Here is a 16,451-nt window from a genome sequence, read left to right on the forward strand (position 1 = left end):
AGGGTATACTTAAATAATGACTGAGGTTGAGAGGAAAGTCTGCAAGTAACTGACGAATCCTCTAACAGATCTGGGAAAAGGGGAAAAAAAAAAAAGGAACATTTTCTATTAATTTTTAGTGCAGTGAGGCTGAGGCTAAAATTGTGTAAAGAGTAAAGGAAAACACTGTGTATCAGGATGAAATTTTTACATTATTTAATGGTTTCATGTTTACATGTGAAAAATAGGAATTCTTGTCTTAGTCACATCATAGTAACCAAGTAAGTACTGAATTTAAGAATGTCTCCCTACGTCTATTCTCCATTTTCCCCATTATGAACAATTTTCTGCTCTGGACTTGTTCAGCTTGCACTACACTTCGTCTAAGTGAGGGAATATATTTTACCTTTGCTGCAATGCATCACCAGATTCTTGTCCCTGAGACTGTACAAAGAAGGGCAAGAAGGATAACTGGGGATATGGATCATGGTAACTTTAAAATTAAAAAAAAGGGAGAGAGGGAGGGAAAGATGAGAACGATTATGCCCTATTTCTTACAATATGAAAGTTGAGACACAAGCGAGCAAATAAATATACAAAGAAGAAGTGTTTTTCCCTCTTGGAATTTAAGTTGGAACGTTTATGCCACAGAACATGATTAAAGTCAGAAGTATAAATATTTTCAAAAAGAGATTAAACAAGGGATTAGGGCCATTGGTGTCTTTTAAATGTTACAGGTCAAGTTGTGTCTTCTGTATCAGGAGACTCTCTAAACAGTTATATTTTAGAGAGTATGAATCTTAGAAAAAAAATTTATGTATTCCAGGAGGTTATAGAAGGCAAAGATCACAGGATTAGGGAAGTCTGTGTCAAGGAGTGACAAGAGCAGAATGGCTGCATGAGGGAGGGTGAGTGAGGATGCAAGAGTGATTCCCGTACAGGCAGTGCACTCACCAACATGGGCACAATCCCACAGGGTCTGGATACAGGAGGCAGAATTGGTTGCTGGTAACAGGGTCCATCAACAGTCCTGGACACGGCAAGCAATGACCAAGATCAAGGTCCCCATTCAGAGTCCGGTCAGGAGCAGAAAGAGACAGGGCTGGAGACAAGTCTGCAATGGGGCTCCAACAGGCCTATCCAGAAGATGGGGTTAGACACAGTTACGCCTCTGACATAGCTCAGGCAGTAAGTGGATTCTCAGGCCTGAGCTGAAATGGTGCCCATAGGCAGAGGAGCTCCAGGTAAAACTCCTCAAGGCCACTAAGGCTGTTAGTGCATTTGGGGACCTGACAGTGGGTGCTCCACTGGTTGTTGATTAGCGTTTAAACTGAAGCTTTCAGTGTCCAAACTGCCCATTTAATTGTTTGTACTTGTTTGGAGCAGTTTGCAAAGGTGATAAGCACTTGTCTTATGTTTTATCTAGCTCCTGAACGCACACACAACTTGTTGAAGGAAGTAATTTTTCATGTTGCTGAATGCATTAGTCTTTTTTTTTTCCACATAATAAAAAATTGAAGTTGTGTTTAAATGAGTAAGATTTTATTATCCACACAACTACTGTCTTCCTGAAAGGATTATAAAATGTGGCTGCAATGAAGACATTCAGGTCACAACACAAACTGTTTCTGGAACAGCAATTTTCAGTCTGAAAATTAAGTGTACTTTTTGGATTAGCATAGGGAATGCTTTCTTACTGTAGCCTTTCTGCCTGAAGGTCTTATGTGTTGTTAGATTTATTTGACTGCTTGCTGCAGTAGATGATTCCTACATGATGGTTGTTAATTGCTGCATGAAGGTTGTTAATTTCTTTTTCCCCCCCTAGGGATCTAATTGGTGTTCTACCAGTTGATAAGTACTGCTTTGTACATGGTCGTGCTTCGACTTGTCATATGCCATTATTGGAAAGTCAAGTTCTTGCCTCTTCATTCACTCAAGTATACATGTGCTAGACCATGTATTGTTATGATGTGTAATGATTGTGATGATTAAACAATCTCTTTTTTTTTTTTCTGTCTTTCCTTTAAAATTAAGTGCATTGCTATTGCAAAAATACTTTTAAAATCCATGGGGTCAGTTTGATGCTCCTGTTTCTGGAATGCCTTATCTGTTCTTCTGCTCTTAGAAGTGTTTATGCTTACTGATTAGGTAAAGCTAACAAGAAACAAGTTTTCTTTTTCTTACCATTATCCTTCTTCACCATCTGTTCTCTCAAACACCGAAATTTGTAATACTTTTTTTCTTTTCTTTTTTTTAACAGAGCATGAAGGGAAAAAGTAAAAGTAGTCATGATCTACTGAAGGATGATCCACATCTAAGCTCAGTTCCTGCTGTCAAAAGGTTAATATGTGATTTCCAATTTCCAGAACAGATTTACTTTCAGGATGTTAGGCCTGATTAGCATGGTGTGTACTCATTGTTTGTCTGTTACTCTTTAAGTAATTGAGAATGGCAATGCTGGATCAGACCAAATGTTCCTGTCACCCACTATGCTGTCACCAACATTGGCCATCAGTGGATGCCCAACAGAGAATAAAAGCAGGGCAAGCATAATGTTTACCTGAGTAGTCTCCCAGCCTCCGTCTACTTCCAGCTCAGAGGACTGTCAGAGTTTGATGTGGTTCATCTATTTAGTAATCCTTAATAGAGCTCTTGTCGAAATACTTATTCAGTCTTTTGTAATATTGTTTACATTGACACCCTCCTGTCTGCTGCAGGAAGAAGTACCTCCCCTTTTTGTTCTGAACCTGGCTGCTACTGGCTTCATTTGATAAATTCTACCTCTTGTACTGGAAGAGACAGTGAGCAGTCAGTCCCTTTATACCTCTCTACCACAATCTCTTCTTAGGCCATCTCTTTTCTAGCTGAAACTTTTAAAGCCTACTCAACTTTTCTTCACACAGAAGTTGTTCTGTACCTTTGGTTATTCTTGTTGCTCTTCTCAATCCTGGTTCTGTTCTAAAATATCTTTTATTAAAAATCAGGTGAATCATAAATCTATATGCTTGCATAAAGATGGTCTCTGTTTTATTCTTTATTTCTTTTTAATACTTCTTAACTTCTGATTTTCTTTTTTAACTGCTGTTGAGTATTTAGATGAGTCAATTCCATGAAAATATATCAACTCCAAGAATGTGCTTATCATAGAATAGTTTGGGTAGAAAGGGACCTTTAAAGGTCACCTAGTTCATCCCCCCTGCAATTGGCAGGGACATCTTCAACTAGATCAGGTTGCTCAGAGCCGCATCCAGCCTGGCCTTGAATGTTTCCAGGAATGGGGTATCTACCACCTCTCTGGGCAACCCGTTCCAGTGTTTCACCACCCTCATTGTAAAAATTTTCTTCCTTATATCCAGTCTGAATCTACTCTCTTTTAGTTTAAAACCATTACCCCTTGTCCTATCACTACAGGCCCTACTAAATAGTTTGTCCGCATCTTTCTTATAAGCTCCCTTCAGGTATTGAAAGGCCACAATAAGGTCTCCCTGGAGCCTTCTCTTCTCCAGGCTGAACAGCCCCAACTCTCTCAGCCTTTCCTCATAGCAGAGGTGCTCCATCGCTCATCATTTTTGTGGCCCTCCTCTGGACCCACTCCAAGAGGTCCATGTCCTTCCTGTGCTGAGGACTCCAGAGCTGGACGCAGCGCTCCAGGTGGGGTCTCACCAGAGCAGAGTAGAGGGGCAGAATCACCTCCCTCGACCTGCTGGCCATGCTTCTTTTGATGCAGCCCAGGAGATGGTTGGCTTTCTGGGCTGCGAGAGCATGTTGCTGGCTTATGTCCAGCTTTTCATCTGTCGGTACCCCCAAGTCCTTCTCCTCAGGGCTGCTCTCAATCCCTTCATCCCAGCCTGTACTGATACCAGGGGCTGCGCCAACCCATGTGCAGGACTTTGCACTTGTCCTTGTTGAACCTCCTGAGGTTCACACAGGCCCACTTCTCGAGCTTGTCCAGGTCCTTCTGGATGTCATCCCGTCCCTCAGGCGTGTCAACCACGCCCCTCAGCTTGGTGTCATCTACAGATTTGCTGAGGATGTACTCAATCCCACTGTCTGTGTCATTGAGGAAGATATTCAACAGTACTGGTCCCAGTACGGACACCTGAGGGACACATCATGATCAATGATGGTCAGCTGAGATCTCTTTGTTCTGTATGTAGGACTTCTTTTCCTCATGTGCATAGCTTTACTTTTACTTACTTCAAATTTCGCCTGTCATTTTATTGTCTCATCATTCAGGTCGTTCTGCAATTCTTCAATCTGCTCTAGGCTTTACTATCCTGGGTAACTTAGTATTACCATAAAACTCAGTGACCTGGTTGTTTGCCTGCTTTGTTACTGAGCTCACTGAACAGCTCAAGCCCCAACACAGACTACTGTGTATATACACTAGTGATCTTCCTCCATTGCAAGAAGTAATTGTTTGCTTCTAACTTTTGTTTCCTGTCTTTTAACGACCTATTTGCGCATGGGCTTTCCCATCACCCCAGCACTACTTAGTTTCCCTAAAAACCTTTGATTAGAGATTCTGTTTGAGTCAAACGTATCAGGGGGATCATCCACAACCCGTGTAGCCCCTTCAAAACACTCCCAGAGGTTGGTAAGGCAGTTCCCTTTATAGCCATGTCACAAATCCCGGGTAGGTCATTCTACCTCTTACTGTGGCTTCTACTTGTTCAGGACTGACATCGGAATTACAGACCTGGATGCATTCTAAATATTTTCTTTAATACTTATAAATGTGGTTTTGTTTTTTGTTTTTTTTTTGTTTTGTTTTTTTAAAGTATAATCTTCCATTAAGAAATACGTCCACAGAGAGTTTTCTGGATTAATTTTTTAAGTGAAACAAATGTCATTGATTCCAACAAATTTGTGATTTCCTTGATGACCTTGATTACTTATTGATGGCTTAGAGTGCACCTCAGAGTCTTAACTTTGGGGACTCTTTTAATATTCCTTGCTTTGTTTCTCTAACATAACTTGTTTTTTAAATTGTGGGATGGAAAAATCTTCACGGGTCTTTATTATTAGTTTGTGACAATTAACAGTGGATATGTTAGGCTTAGTATATGCAAATAGATTCCTTTTTTAATACATGAAACTGTAGCTGTGTAACAAATAATTTTGATGTTAAGCTTAATTATCAACATAGTGCATGTTGAACATGACTATATAAAGAAGGCTTTCCAAAATATAGGCTATTGGTAATGAAACACTAGAAATTGTTTGATCAATGAGATCAAAAACATCCATCTTAAGTGAGGTTTTTTATTTGTTTGTTTGGTTTTTTTTAACTGTATACATTAATGCTTTGTCTGGATAGCTCAAGATACAGTTAGAATTTATCCATTGTATGAAAGTCTGTGGTTTTATCCTGTATTTTTAAACACTTCTAACTAGAAAGGATTATGACAGTCAAATGGTAGAAAATACTATTAATTGATACTTTTAAGATGAAGCTGAGGATGATATAAATAACTAGGTTGACTAAGTAGCTAACTTAAGTAGCTAACCAAACAAAATTTTTTATTTAAGAACTGTTTTTTTTTAAACCGTATTTTAAATGTCCTCTGGTACTTCAAAGGAGTTCCTATTTTTCTTGTTTTAGTGAAGCAGCAAGTGAAGAAAGGGATTTGAGTGAGGTAAGTAGCGTTTTTTTTACAAATAAGTTTGTTTACTGTGTGTGAATTAGATTTTCTTAGAGGAACAAATGCTACTTCTGAAGTTTTTGAAAACTAGCTGAAGTCAGATTTCCAGAAAAAGGCTGGAGGCCATTTCAGAGCTCTAAGGTTTGGCCATTGTGAACATTCACAGCAGGGTAGAGTTACTACTGCATACTACCTACTGCATTTTAAAAAAACTGCTTACCAGATATTTCAGTCAGTAGATAAGGTATATGGGAGGTTACATACCACAGAGTGACAAACCGTTAATAAAATCCTTGAAATTGCTTCTAAAAAAAAAAAAGTTAAAATTCGGTTTGTCATGAACAATGATACAACTCCAATGTCTAAGGGGAAATCTGTGGATGAGTGAGAGTTCTGTTGGAAAGATTTCTTCAAGGAAACAAAATGTCAGTGAATATTTATCACTTTAATTGTATTGATGAACACTGTCACCTCTGAAAGACATGAAATCTGAATAACCAAGCAGTAACATTCAACAAAACATAGAGATTATCTTAATTACAAAGAGATTGTCATACATAGTGCAGAGTAGGGTTGCTAGCTGAAGTATATCTTTGCCTCCAGCCATAGGTCATGGGGGTACCCCTTTGAGTTGCAGTTGAGTCAAGGATGTAATATTTGACTAGGAACGTAATCTCCTATTCTCCAAACTGAATCCTGGAAAGTACTGTTTTCCTGTCTATCCACCATGCATAGGTACTGCACTGTTAGTTAATGCACTGTGGAAGTGAAGGAAAGATACAATCTATCTCATTCTTGTGCCTAAAAAAAAGAAAACACTCTGCTTCCACCCTGTTTCCTGTTGTTTTTTCCACAAAGCATAGTGTGAGTTCAGGTTCTTGGACTCTTCTCCTTTGCAATTCCTGCTGTGCAGGAGCATTACAGTGTTAGAAGGGTTCTGGGAATGGTATCTAATTAATAATTCTTCAGATGTTCAAATAGCCCTTTAAGTGAACTGTATTCAGGAATATAGAACAGGAACATGTTTAGTGTATTTATTTAAATTTTTATTTATGCTGTTATAATAATGTAATGAAGTAGGAAATAAGAAGGCTTATTTTTTTTTTTTTCCTGCAGGTGCTCTCCTTAGATTTCATTTCACTGAAAGATCTTAGCTACAATGTAGCATTTCAGGCAGTTACCTGAGCCTTGTAAAATGTACTAGTATTTTATCATCTCTCTTGAATTTATTTCAGTTAACACATCACGGGATCACTTTCGCAGTTACGTGGCTGCAATGTGTTCGTAGTTTTATAGCCATCCTATGAGCAAATAATTCTTCCAGATCTCCCTACCTCCCCCAAATAACAAGTCCCTAGCGTGTAAGAGGAACTCTTGTTATTATTCCCTAAGCGCCTGACCTTGCTGTTCATGCTATTAAAATATCATCCTGTTTCTCTTACTGCAGTCCTCAAGGTCATACATTTCATGCTTTGAGAGTCGGATCCTTTGTATTAACAGTACCTCATTGCTATTTGTTAAACCTCTTTTTGTGCCTAATTAATGAAAACATTATATGAAATGTGTTCACAAGACTGAAATTTTTTTTTCCCAACAGTGACATTCCTCCGTTTCCCCTTTCTGCACAACTTGTTTTCATCTCCCTATTTGTCAGTTAGTTACTGAACAGTAAGTTTTGTGTAGTACTATGGACAGATAAAGCTTGATAACCACCCTCCAATTCAGTAGTCTTCTCAAACGGCTAAATCGTATTACATACAGTAGCCATTAGTCGTTCTGACACAAAATCTCTCATTACATTTTTATTTCCAGAACGAAGAGAAGAATAGGGCAACTCCACCCAGCTAACAAGAGCAGCAAAAACTAGTACAGCTTCCAGGGAGGCAGTTTTGCATTTCTGTGTCACTAGGGGAACACCATCATCCAACTGAACAGCCACTTCCCTCCTGAGTTGTCATGTAGCCCACTTTGGGTGGAAATGTGTTAAATCTGTTAGTTGGTAATGAGAATTCAGAAAAATGAGTGTCGAAAAGATATGAGATGAGATGGAGTTAATGAGACAGAAGAGGGACTGAAGGAGGAGACTGGGCAGGAGAAGAGTAGAGTTGCAGGAAGGAAGGTTATATCCTATTTTGTCAGTGTTTTTCTAGAAGAAAATTGGTGAAATCCTATGCAGAGTGAGGGGAATGGAAGGTTTGGGAAGTAGGTGATTCGGCTGAGTTGAATAAGTTGAAGCGTTTTGCCTCTCCCATTTTAAAATACCATTCATGAAACCCCCTTTCTGTTACTCAGATTTCTGGAATTTTTAATTAGCTTACTACTTAGCAATTGCAATTTGTCTAGAGTTGTCCATTTTTATTCTAGAAATTCTCCTATGCAACTCTTCATGTTTCAGTGAAATGCTCTTGCTGTAGCCAAATCTCCACCAGGAGTCTTTATCCTTAACTGTTAAACACCTTGAACACAGTCCTGTCATGTTCATTTTCTGGATTCTGCCCCCTGCCATTGAGGTCTGTTGTCATCCCTTCCCCCTGGTAATTTATCAAGTAAGCAAATCCTTTGGAAAGTTCATTATCTCTGTCAAACAATAAATGAAATTCTGATCCTGTTCCACTTTTCTCTTTCCCCTATGTAAAAAGAACAGACAAAACCCCCACAACAACCTTTCAGTTATTTCATTGGCAAAATACTGAGCTATTTTACTGTGCTGAATATTCACAGATTCATTTTTTTATTCCTGACTGGTCTTCTCTTGTCTAAATCTAAAATCTAAGCATGGTAGTCTGAAGATTCCTAAACAGTGCCTCAGATACAACATCTGAAATCGAGCTCTTCGTTTTTCTCTTCTATTCCCAAAATTGTACCTCTTGCTGCTTTTATTTTTCTCCCCTCTCCTCCTTCGTGTTTATGGACATGGTCTTCACGCTGTTCTTCCTCTTACCTGTCAGACACACCCAAGACATGTACACTGTGTTTAGAGTGTTCCTCTCCAAGTGCTGACATTGTGGTAGTCTCCTGGATACAGTACAGTCCTCTGGAATACCATTTCTAAGTCTGTCCTTTCTCTCTGTGTGGTTAAAATTGCAATCACATAGCAACTTATGCTTTTTCTTCAGCTAATTAGCATCACTACAAAATAAATATAAAAAGATGTGCCATCTAGTCTTTGAACTGGCATCCTTCCATTAAGATTCATACAAGCTTCCTTCTTCAAGGAAGTAGTCAAACTTAGATCCTTTGGTCTAGTCAGGCTGCTTCTTCATTACTGAGAGGAATGACTTATTTATTCTTCCAAATGTCTTTGAACCAAGGTAGTTTATGCCCTTTTGCCTTCCTCTGCTAGGCCTGGAAGCATAGTACCTCTATAGCAAGTTGGGATGATTGATTCTACAGCCTCTTTTGATCAATGTGGAATTTGTGAATTCTCTCAGGGAGACTAATGGACAAACCTCTTCCATCCCATCATGACTGTAATGTAGCCCTGTGGCAGGAAGTTCTGAAAAAGTTTTGGTTTTCTTTTAGTGGAAAATGAAGGAAATATTTAATGTATTGCCTTGATCAAATTTTGGATTCATGAGCAATGACCAGACTAATATCACATTGCTATGAGGTCTTCTGCAGACCTGTAAGCATTTACAGTCTAGAATGGACTGTTTTAGTTTTTAAAGCCATACAAAAAAAGATGTAATTTGTGTATGAAAAAATATTTAATTATCATATTTCTAATGTGTTATTCCCTCTGAAGCAAATAAGGAGATACCTGTTTGAAAAGTTTGTTTTGAAATGAAGTTTTGGGTTTTTTTTTGTAAGGAATTATCTTTGTAAGAAAAACTTTACATATTCAACATTCTGTAGTTAAAAAAAAAAAACACTAAAGGAGAAGTTTTATCATTTTAAATCAATAAAGGAGGAAGAAGAACATGATGAAGATGCTGATAGCGTAGAAGATGAAGCTGCTAGCAATGAGAGATTTCAAATAAAAGAACGCATTGCCAAGAAGTTGAAAATCGATACAAGTGAAAATGCTAAACAGCAACTTCAAGAGGAAGAAACTAAGACAGAAAAGAAAACAACTAGTCGCAGGTAAGTATCATGCTGGTTTGTTTTTTTTTTTCCCTTCGTCTTGTTTACAGTTAGATTTTCTGCTCAATTCCAGTTTTGCAGTTACTACATTGATAGGTTAGTATTACATTAAAATTATTCCCTCCTGCCCACCTCCAGCTGTGGAAGACGAAATTGCCTATTGCGTTCTCATTTCTTAGTTTCATTTGGCAGTTTGAGCCAAACAGTTAAGTTACATTTTGTTATGCTGAGCACTTATTGATACCTTGTATGGGAGTTTTATTTTTCCCTTGCATTACAAATGAAGAGTATTTGTGTGTATTTGTCATGCTTTACTTTGTCTTTCTACACAGTTGTAAGATTGAGTTTTGTAGCTGCTTTATCTGTGATAACACATGGTGGTCATCCACCACTGAGACTTTACCGAAAGGAAATGCTTCTTAGTCACCCATTAAAGTCTGATTTAACACAGTAGGTATTCTTACAGTGTACCAGTTTTTCAATACTGCAATTGATACATCAGTTTTTAAATACTATCTAGTGCTGTTTTTAGAGAGTTGGAATAAGTCTGTGTTTAGTAGTGTAACACTGTATTCAAATTATTAAACTAGCTCTAGACAAATTATTGTTTCTGTAGCAGTATTCAGCTCTTTACAGACATGAAAGCATGGGTTCCAGTCAGGTAATATAGCTGTGCCAGCCTTTGTGAACATCTGTACTGATTAGCACTCAATTCTCAGTGAGTTAATCTGTTTTCTTGTAACCTTGTGTCTTGGCAGTCTTTCTTCCAGAGTTGGTTTGGGAATTTCTGCCTAATATTTATATTGCATAAAAACATTCGTCACGTATGCAAGTGATGTGTAGTGATGGCAAGCTTACGAGGAATTATTGTCCAGTATTTCAGTAAACATGGGCTCCAGAACTTACCGAACAATTAAGTCTTTGCACTTATAAAATTCAATGTGTAAATTTACTTATTCAGTGAAACTTACTTGGGGGTAGGAGGAGGAAGCATCAAAAAGGTAATTTAGATGTTGTACTCTAACTCTGCACAGTTGTCATAAATAACTGCGTGATGAAATTATTCAGGCTTTGCCTATACTAAATTTTGTGTCTGTAGCGGCTGTCTTAGGTTCTCTCCCACAACAGTTTCCTCTGAACTGAACCATTCCTCCTCTTCTCTTTTTTTCATCTTTTTTTAAATTTTGTTTCTTTTTTGTGTGTGTTTTCTTTTTTTTTCCCATTTTTTCTTTTTTTTTTTTTTTCTTTTTCCTGTTTACCCTCACTGCAGATGTGGTTTTATATGTAATGGCCAAGGTATATTGCCAACATGGAAGAATCCAGGACAGTCTTTTTATAACAAAAGAATACCTGGTAGTCAATAAAATGCTTCACAAGTTCCGTAGCAATTACCATTCCTATTAATAACTGGGAAGTAAAGCCTTTGGGTCAAGACACATGAAGATAAATTTGGTGTAATAATAATGCACTTTGAGATAAAATACATATTGAAACTTTGGTTGGAAAATAGAAAGAATAACTGAAACAAAATCAGTTGTTTTACAGTAATCCAAAATTCACTTATCTGACTTGCACCCCTTGCAGATTATTCTCGTTTTATATGACTATATATACCCACTAAAAATAAAAACAACTATATCTTATTGAAGAAGGGGCTGTTGTCAGCTATGGTGGGCATTTGATCATTATCTTAACGGTAAAACAAAACTAATCATTAAGAGAAAAGGGAAATCACACCCTGACACTTGCAACTTGATGGATATCGATCTGACTATTTTTACTGAAAGAATTTGATAAGATTTAAAAAAAAAAAAAGATTAGTAAGTTTTGAGCATTCCATATGAGGCAGTATTTATAACTCTGTGTGGCCTATATGTTCAGAAGCAGGCCATGCTTTTAGAGTGGTAGGAACGCTTGCATTATTTTGGATAATCTTTTAATATTGGCATATTAAAATATACCAACTATAGATGTTGGTGTATGTCTGCCTTTTTTGGAGCAGTGAGAACATTGCCAAGAAAATAGTTCTTATTAGCCACCTTAATAATAGCTCCAGAAAATTAAAATATTCATGGATTTAAGCAGGAATTTCAGTGTCCTTTTCTACATCTTCTCCAGTATTGATTTGAATCTGAGAAGCACACCAGGTACAGTACAGAAGCCTTTGTAATTTGAGCAAATATGAGTAGGTTCCAGTCAGTTCTTTTTCAGCCTTAGATGATGTTACTTCCAAAGTTCCTCGTAATTTTGTGTTTGCTGAAGAGAAGACCCAATATACTTAATAGCTGGAGATAAATAAGCAAGACATTTGCTTATTGGACATCAAAAATCCAGCACAATAACATAAAAGGATATAGTAAACAAAATCTGTAATTCAAATGGGCGTTAGTTTTTCCTGTCATATGATTTTACTTTTAGTTACAGGCAAGGCAACTAACTTTCATACTTTGGCAAACTTATGTAGTCAACAAGATTTGTGTGGTCAGATCTGTAAACTGATGTTAATGCATTTCTTTTGGAACCATACAGAAATCTGATCTCTTTGTAGAACCATGTAGTGTTGCGTACACCAGCATAAAACTCTATTTCATGAGCATTGGCTTGCTGTTTTTCATTCTTCTTTTCTCTCTATAAGAGCACCTAAATCACAGTAGATGAAATTTAATGCTGTGTTTTCATGGCTGTGCTAGATATAACAAGGTATTTTTTCAGAGGGCATATACAAGACATCTTCTAAAAACCTATCCCCTGTTTTTCCTTTCTGCCATCTTTTGAAGTTGTGCTGTGTGGCTGCTTTGGAAATTGGTGGCTGTACTGTCTCTGCTGTAGACAGCTGGGCCACAGGAAGTATACTGAGATCAAGGAGGAGGATGGATAACTTGGATCCCAAAATCTGATTACTAGTCCTACGGTTGAGATCAATGCATAATCCCAGTGGTAAATTACATGAATATTTGTATTAATTAAAATGGTTATATGTCAGTATGTAGGACAAGAATATATGAAGTAGCCTTCTGTCTCAAATCTTGCAGAAACATTGTGCTGAAGCAGTTTCCTGATTGCAGAAAGAAGTCATTCCTGGTTTTCAGTACTCTGCCTTCAGTGATTGATTAATCCTGCACTCTAATAGTTTGTGATATTACCCATAATATTCCCCAATACAGAATAAATGTAAGCTTCTTGGAGTCAATGAACTGTTCTTGATCATGGAGACTGGGCAAATACAGATTAGTGTTAGATAGCCATATTGGATAGTAGAGGTGAGGATTCAGAAATTTAAAAGTTCTCCAAGAAAAGCTTTTTCTGAAAAAGTACCTTCAAGTACACGGCAGCCAAATAACATCTTTAGAATAGCAAAAGACATTGGACTCTGTACGTACTTACTACCTACCTATCTGTCCGACAACCTGTCCATGTGTTTAACTGTTGGTTGGGTTTTACAGGGACGGCTGTTAGAAACAGATTTGCCTAAGGTATAATAGCAAGTTTGTAGCATGAAGGCAACACAAAACTAGAGCGTACCCGTAGGAATGAGATAATCTGTGCCCAAGCTTGCATGACATTTTATCGCATTTTCAGAGGCATTTGTGTAGGCATTCCATAAGCTGCTGGCTCTGCATGTGGACGGTGAACGTGCTATGTTTGTGGTTATTCTGCTCTTTCAGGACAGTAACAGTAGTATTATAGCCGAATGGGTTATCTTAACTCAGAAGAGGGTTTTATTGGATGTGTTTTTAGCAGTTGGGAGCCATAGCCTTGGGAGACACTGCTTAGTACCACAAGTAACATCACTTTCTAGACTTACTGTTTTCTAAATAATTGGCTGGCATCCTTTGGCATGAAAATCAAAGGTAAGGTATTGTTTGTTGTAAATAAGGTATTATTAACACTGAGGTCTGATGAGATAAAGGAAGATAAACATTATCAAGTTTCGTGGTCTGGAATAGTGACTTTTTGTAAGTGTACTGGAGATGATTGATAATATTCTCATGGGATTTCACTACCCACTGTAGTCCATGTGTGTGTTGATCAGAGCAGGCAGAGATGTGGGAGATGCACATATCAAACAAAAAGTTGGATCTACCATACTTAGCTTGAAGGGTAATGTCTACTAACATATCAGAGGGTCAAGAAACATCTGATATCTGTCAGAATTGTTCGTCTCATCAGATATTTAAATGTGCTAATAGAATAATTGAACTTCTAAAAATATTTTTTTCAGAGTACTGTCTTTTAACATGCATGACTTTCTACAAATCTGTATTCATTTTTATCAGTTCTGTTTCTTTTAATACAAATCCATTTGTGAAGTCAGAAGTTTGCACATCTGTTTCAGAGAAACAATATGGAAACAATGGACACCTTCTCAAATTCATGATATTGACATCCGATACCACTTCTAAATGCAATCATACTTGGAGTGCTCAAATGGTGAAGTTAATTTTAGTCATTTCAGTGTGCATTTGAACCTTTTGTATATGTTCTAAAAAATAATTTGGGACACACTTCAATTTTGTATTAAGAAACCTGGGGAAAAAGAATTTCTCACTTATTCTGGCAAGTTGTTAGAGAAATTCAACAGGTCTGTTGTTTTTTATTAGAAAGCTTAAACCTAAACTTCAAAATATAGAACAGCTGTTTACATGAAGGAATGTGTACAGATAGAAGAAATGTTTGCTGTCATTGCAATAGTAATCCAATTTATCAGCACTACATCAAGTTTGTAAAATGGCAGTGGCTTGAGGTGATCATTTGAAGGCTTCAGAGTAAACAGTCCTCTTGTAGTTTGGCAATTAAAAATATTGGTTTTACATTTGTTTTCATCCTGTAGGTGGAGCTCGGATGCTAAACATTTCTGGTTACCAGCTTTTAAATTTCATGCAAGTAGAATACAGTTGACTGTACAATTTCAGTTGTGTCTGTATAATGGATGTGCTATTAAATAGTAATATGAAATAGGTGTCTAGAATAGCTAAACTACTGAGGATGAAAAGCTGACTTTTTGAGTAGTTAGCATCACTTAAATTTAACTCTGTGTTTATATTTCCTGTTGTATATTTTTCTCCTAATAATCCTATGAATTGCAGTTGAACTAAGTAATCGTGTTTCTTTTGGCTTGTAAGCCATCTCTGACTATCGTAAGGAGATGAATAGTAATAGTAGTAGTTACTATTAACTACTGTTGTAATTAAAAGTAGCTATATTGAAACTCCTTTGCTTTCCTAGTTTTTCTTACATGCATGTTGCTTGTCATGGGTAAAATAAACCATCTCATGAAGCTTTAGACATCTGCTGTGTGTGTATATAAGAAATTACTTGCTTCAACCTCAAAGCAGAAGTCTATAACACTTTTTAAGGTGTAATTCCTCTGACTTATTTTTCTCCATTAGTTAAAGGACAAGATGACATAACTAGTTTCCTTACAGTTATCTGCACTTGGTCAAATGACTTGCATCCCCACTGTCATTTTGTCATCTAGGCACAACAGTAATAAAAATATTTAGTAATGCTAGGCGGACATGCTCAAGTTCATGCTAAGTCCATTTCAGACTGTGCAGTAAAAATTGCATATAGTTAAGACATCATAACCATTTCTTAGCATGTGAATGAACATTGATACACTGAGCATGCAAGATTGCATTCCTAAAGTGCTCTCATAGTACTGTGGTGTAGAACAGCAAAAGGTAATTTTATGTGTGATCTCATGGAAGTCTTTTAAAAGACCTTTAAATCAAAGCTTCTTTTTCTCTTTGTAAATGTGCAATTGTTTAAATGAAAAATTGGATATTTTTTGTTCCTTAATAATATATGGTAGAATGTTTTGCCTAAATGCATTTACTGTGCACTTGTTACCTTGTGCTTAAAATGCAAGCATTATAATAAAAAGAAATAAAAATAATTTTGAAGACTCACGTAATTCTACAGTGGAAGAATTCTTGTCATTCTGTTAGTTGTTGAAGATCTGTAACTTCTTTGTTATTTATAACAGTTACATTTCTGTGCATCTATAGAATGTCTTCAAGGGGCTGAGACTGATGTCGTACAAGTCTGCTGTCTATAATTTTCCTTGCAAGGTGGCTGATGTCATTTCAAGGCTGCTGTCTGTAATCTTTGAAACACTGTGGAAATCCTCTGACAGGAGGATGTTGCAGATTTTGCACCCATTTTCAAAAAAGGCAATCATCATAGGGATGATCCGGTTAGCCTCACTTTGGTCCTTGGGCAAATCATGGGTTAGGTACTCTTGGAAGCTATTTCTGGGTACATGAAGGAGAAGGTGATTGGAAATAGTCGGCATGGATTTAGCAAAGACAAGATGAGGGGAGAGCAGTGGAAGTCATCTGGTTTGAGCATGAGGCTAGAGTAGATGAGTTTCTGAGGTTCCTTTTGACCTGAATGCTTCTGTGATCTGTTTTATTCTTCTTTTAAACTTTTTTAGATTCCTACCCACCCCCCCAGCTTTCCTCTGACTCTGCTGAGGTCTGGAATAACAAGTCCAGCAGCTCTTTAGTTGTTTTTTTTTCCCAGTTGTTTTTAAGTTACATGTATATGTATTTAGGTATTTTATTTATGCTTCTACTTACTTAAACTTAACCCAGAGTATCTTATCTTGTGGTCAGGAAGCTACTGTTATACTTTTCTGTGAATGTTTTGTGTTTGTAAGTAGTGGCAATGTGATGTGAATACCATATACTTAGAGCTACTTATTCACTTTGGAATGTGAAGTTTATCTATTTCTATATA

General features: G+C 37.2%; 1 protein-coding gene across 3 annotated transcripts in view; it reads left to right on the forward strand.

Annotated features, from left to right (window-relative positions):
• The window catches only part of CWC27 (CWC27 spliceosome associated cyclophilin), a 125,081-nt gene that overhangs the window by 7,721 nt on the left and 100,909 nt on the right, over positions 1-16,451 (forward strand). For 2 of the 3 annotated variants that reach the window (XM_087759918.1, XM_087759919.1), the window contains exons 8-10: positions 2,240-2,319; positions 5,585-5,618; positions 9,532-9,707. In XM_087759918.1, coding sequence (XP_087616044.1) covers positions 2,240-2,319; positions 5,585-5,618; positions 9,532-9,707 — 290 coding nt within the window. Of the gene's footprint in view, positions 1-2,239; positions 2,320-5,584; positions 5,619-9,531; positions 9,708-13,984; positions 14,531-16,451 lie in introns of those variants that run through there. The other variant, XM_087759920.1, reaches the window with a different exon arrangement.

The sequence above is a fragment of the Nipponia nippon genome, unplaced genomic scaffold (genome assembly GCF_047370975.1).
Source record: "Nipponia nippon isolate SJK-2023a ecotype South Korea unplaced genomic scaffold, ASM4737097v1 scaffold_20, whole genome shotgun sequence".
NCBI lineage: Eukaryota > Metazoa > Chordata > Aves > Pelecaniformes > Threskiornithidae > Nipponia > Nipponia nippon.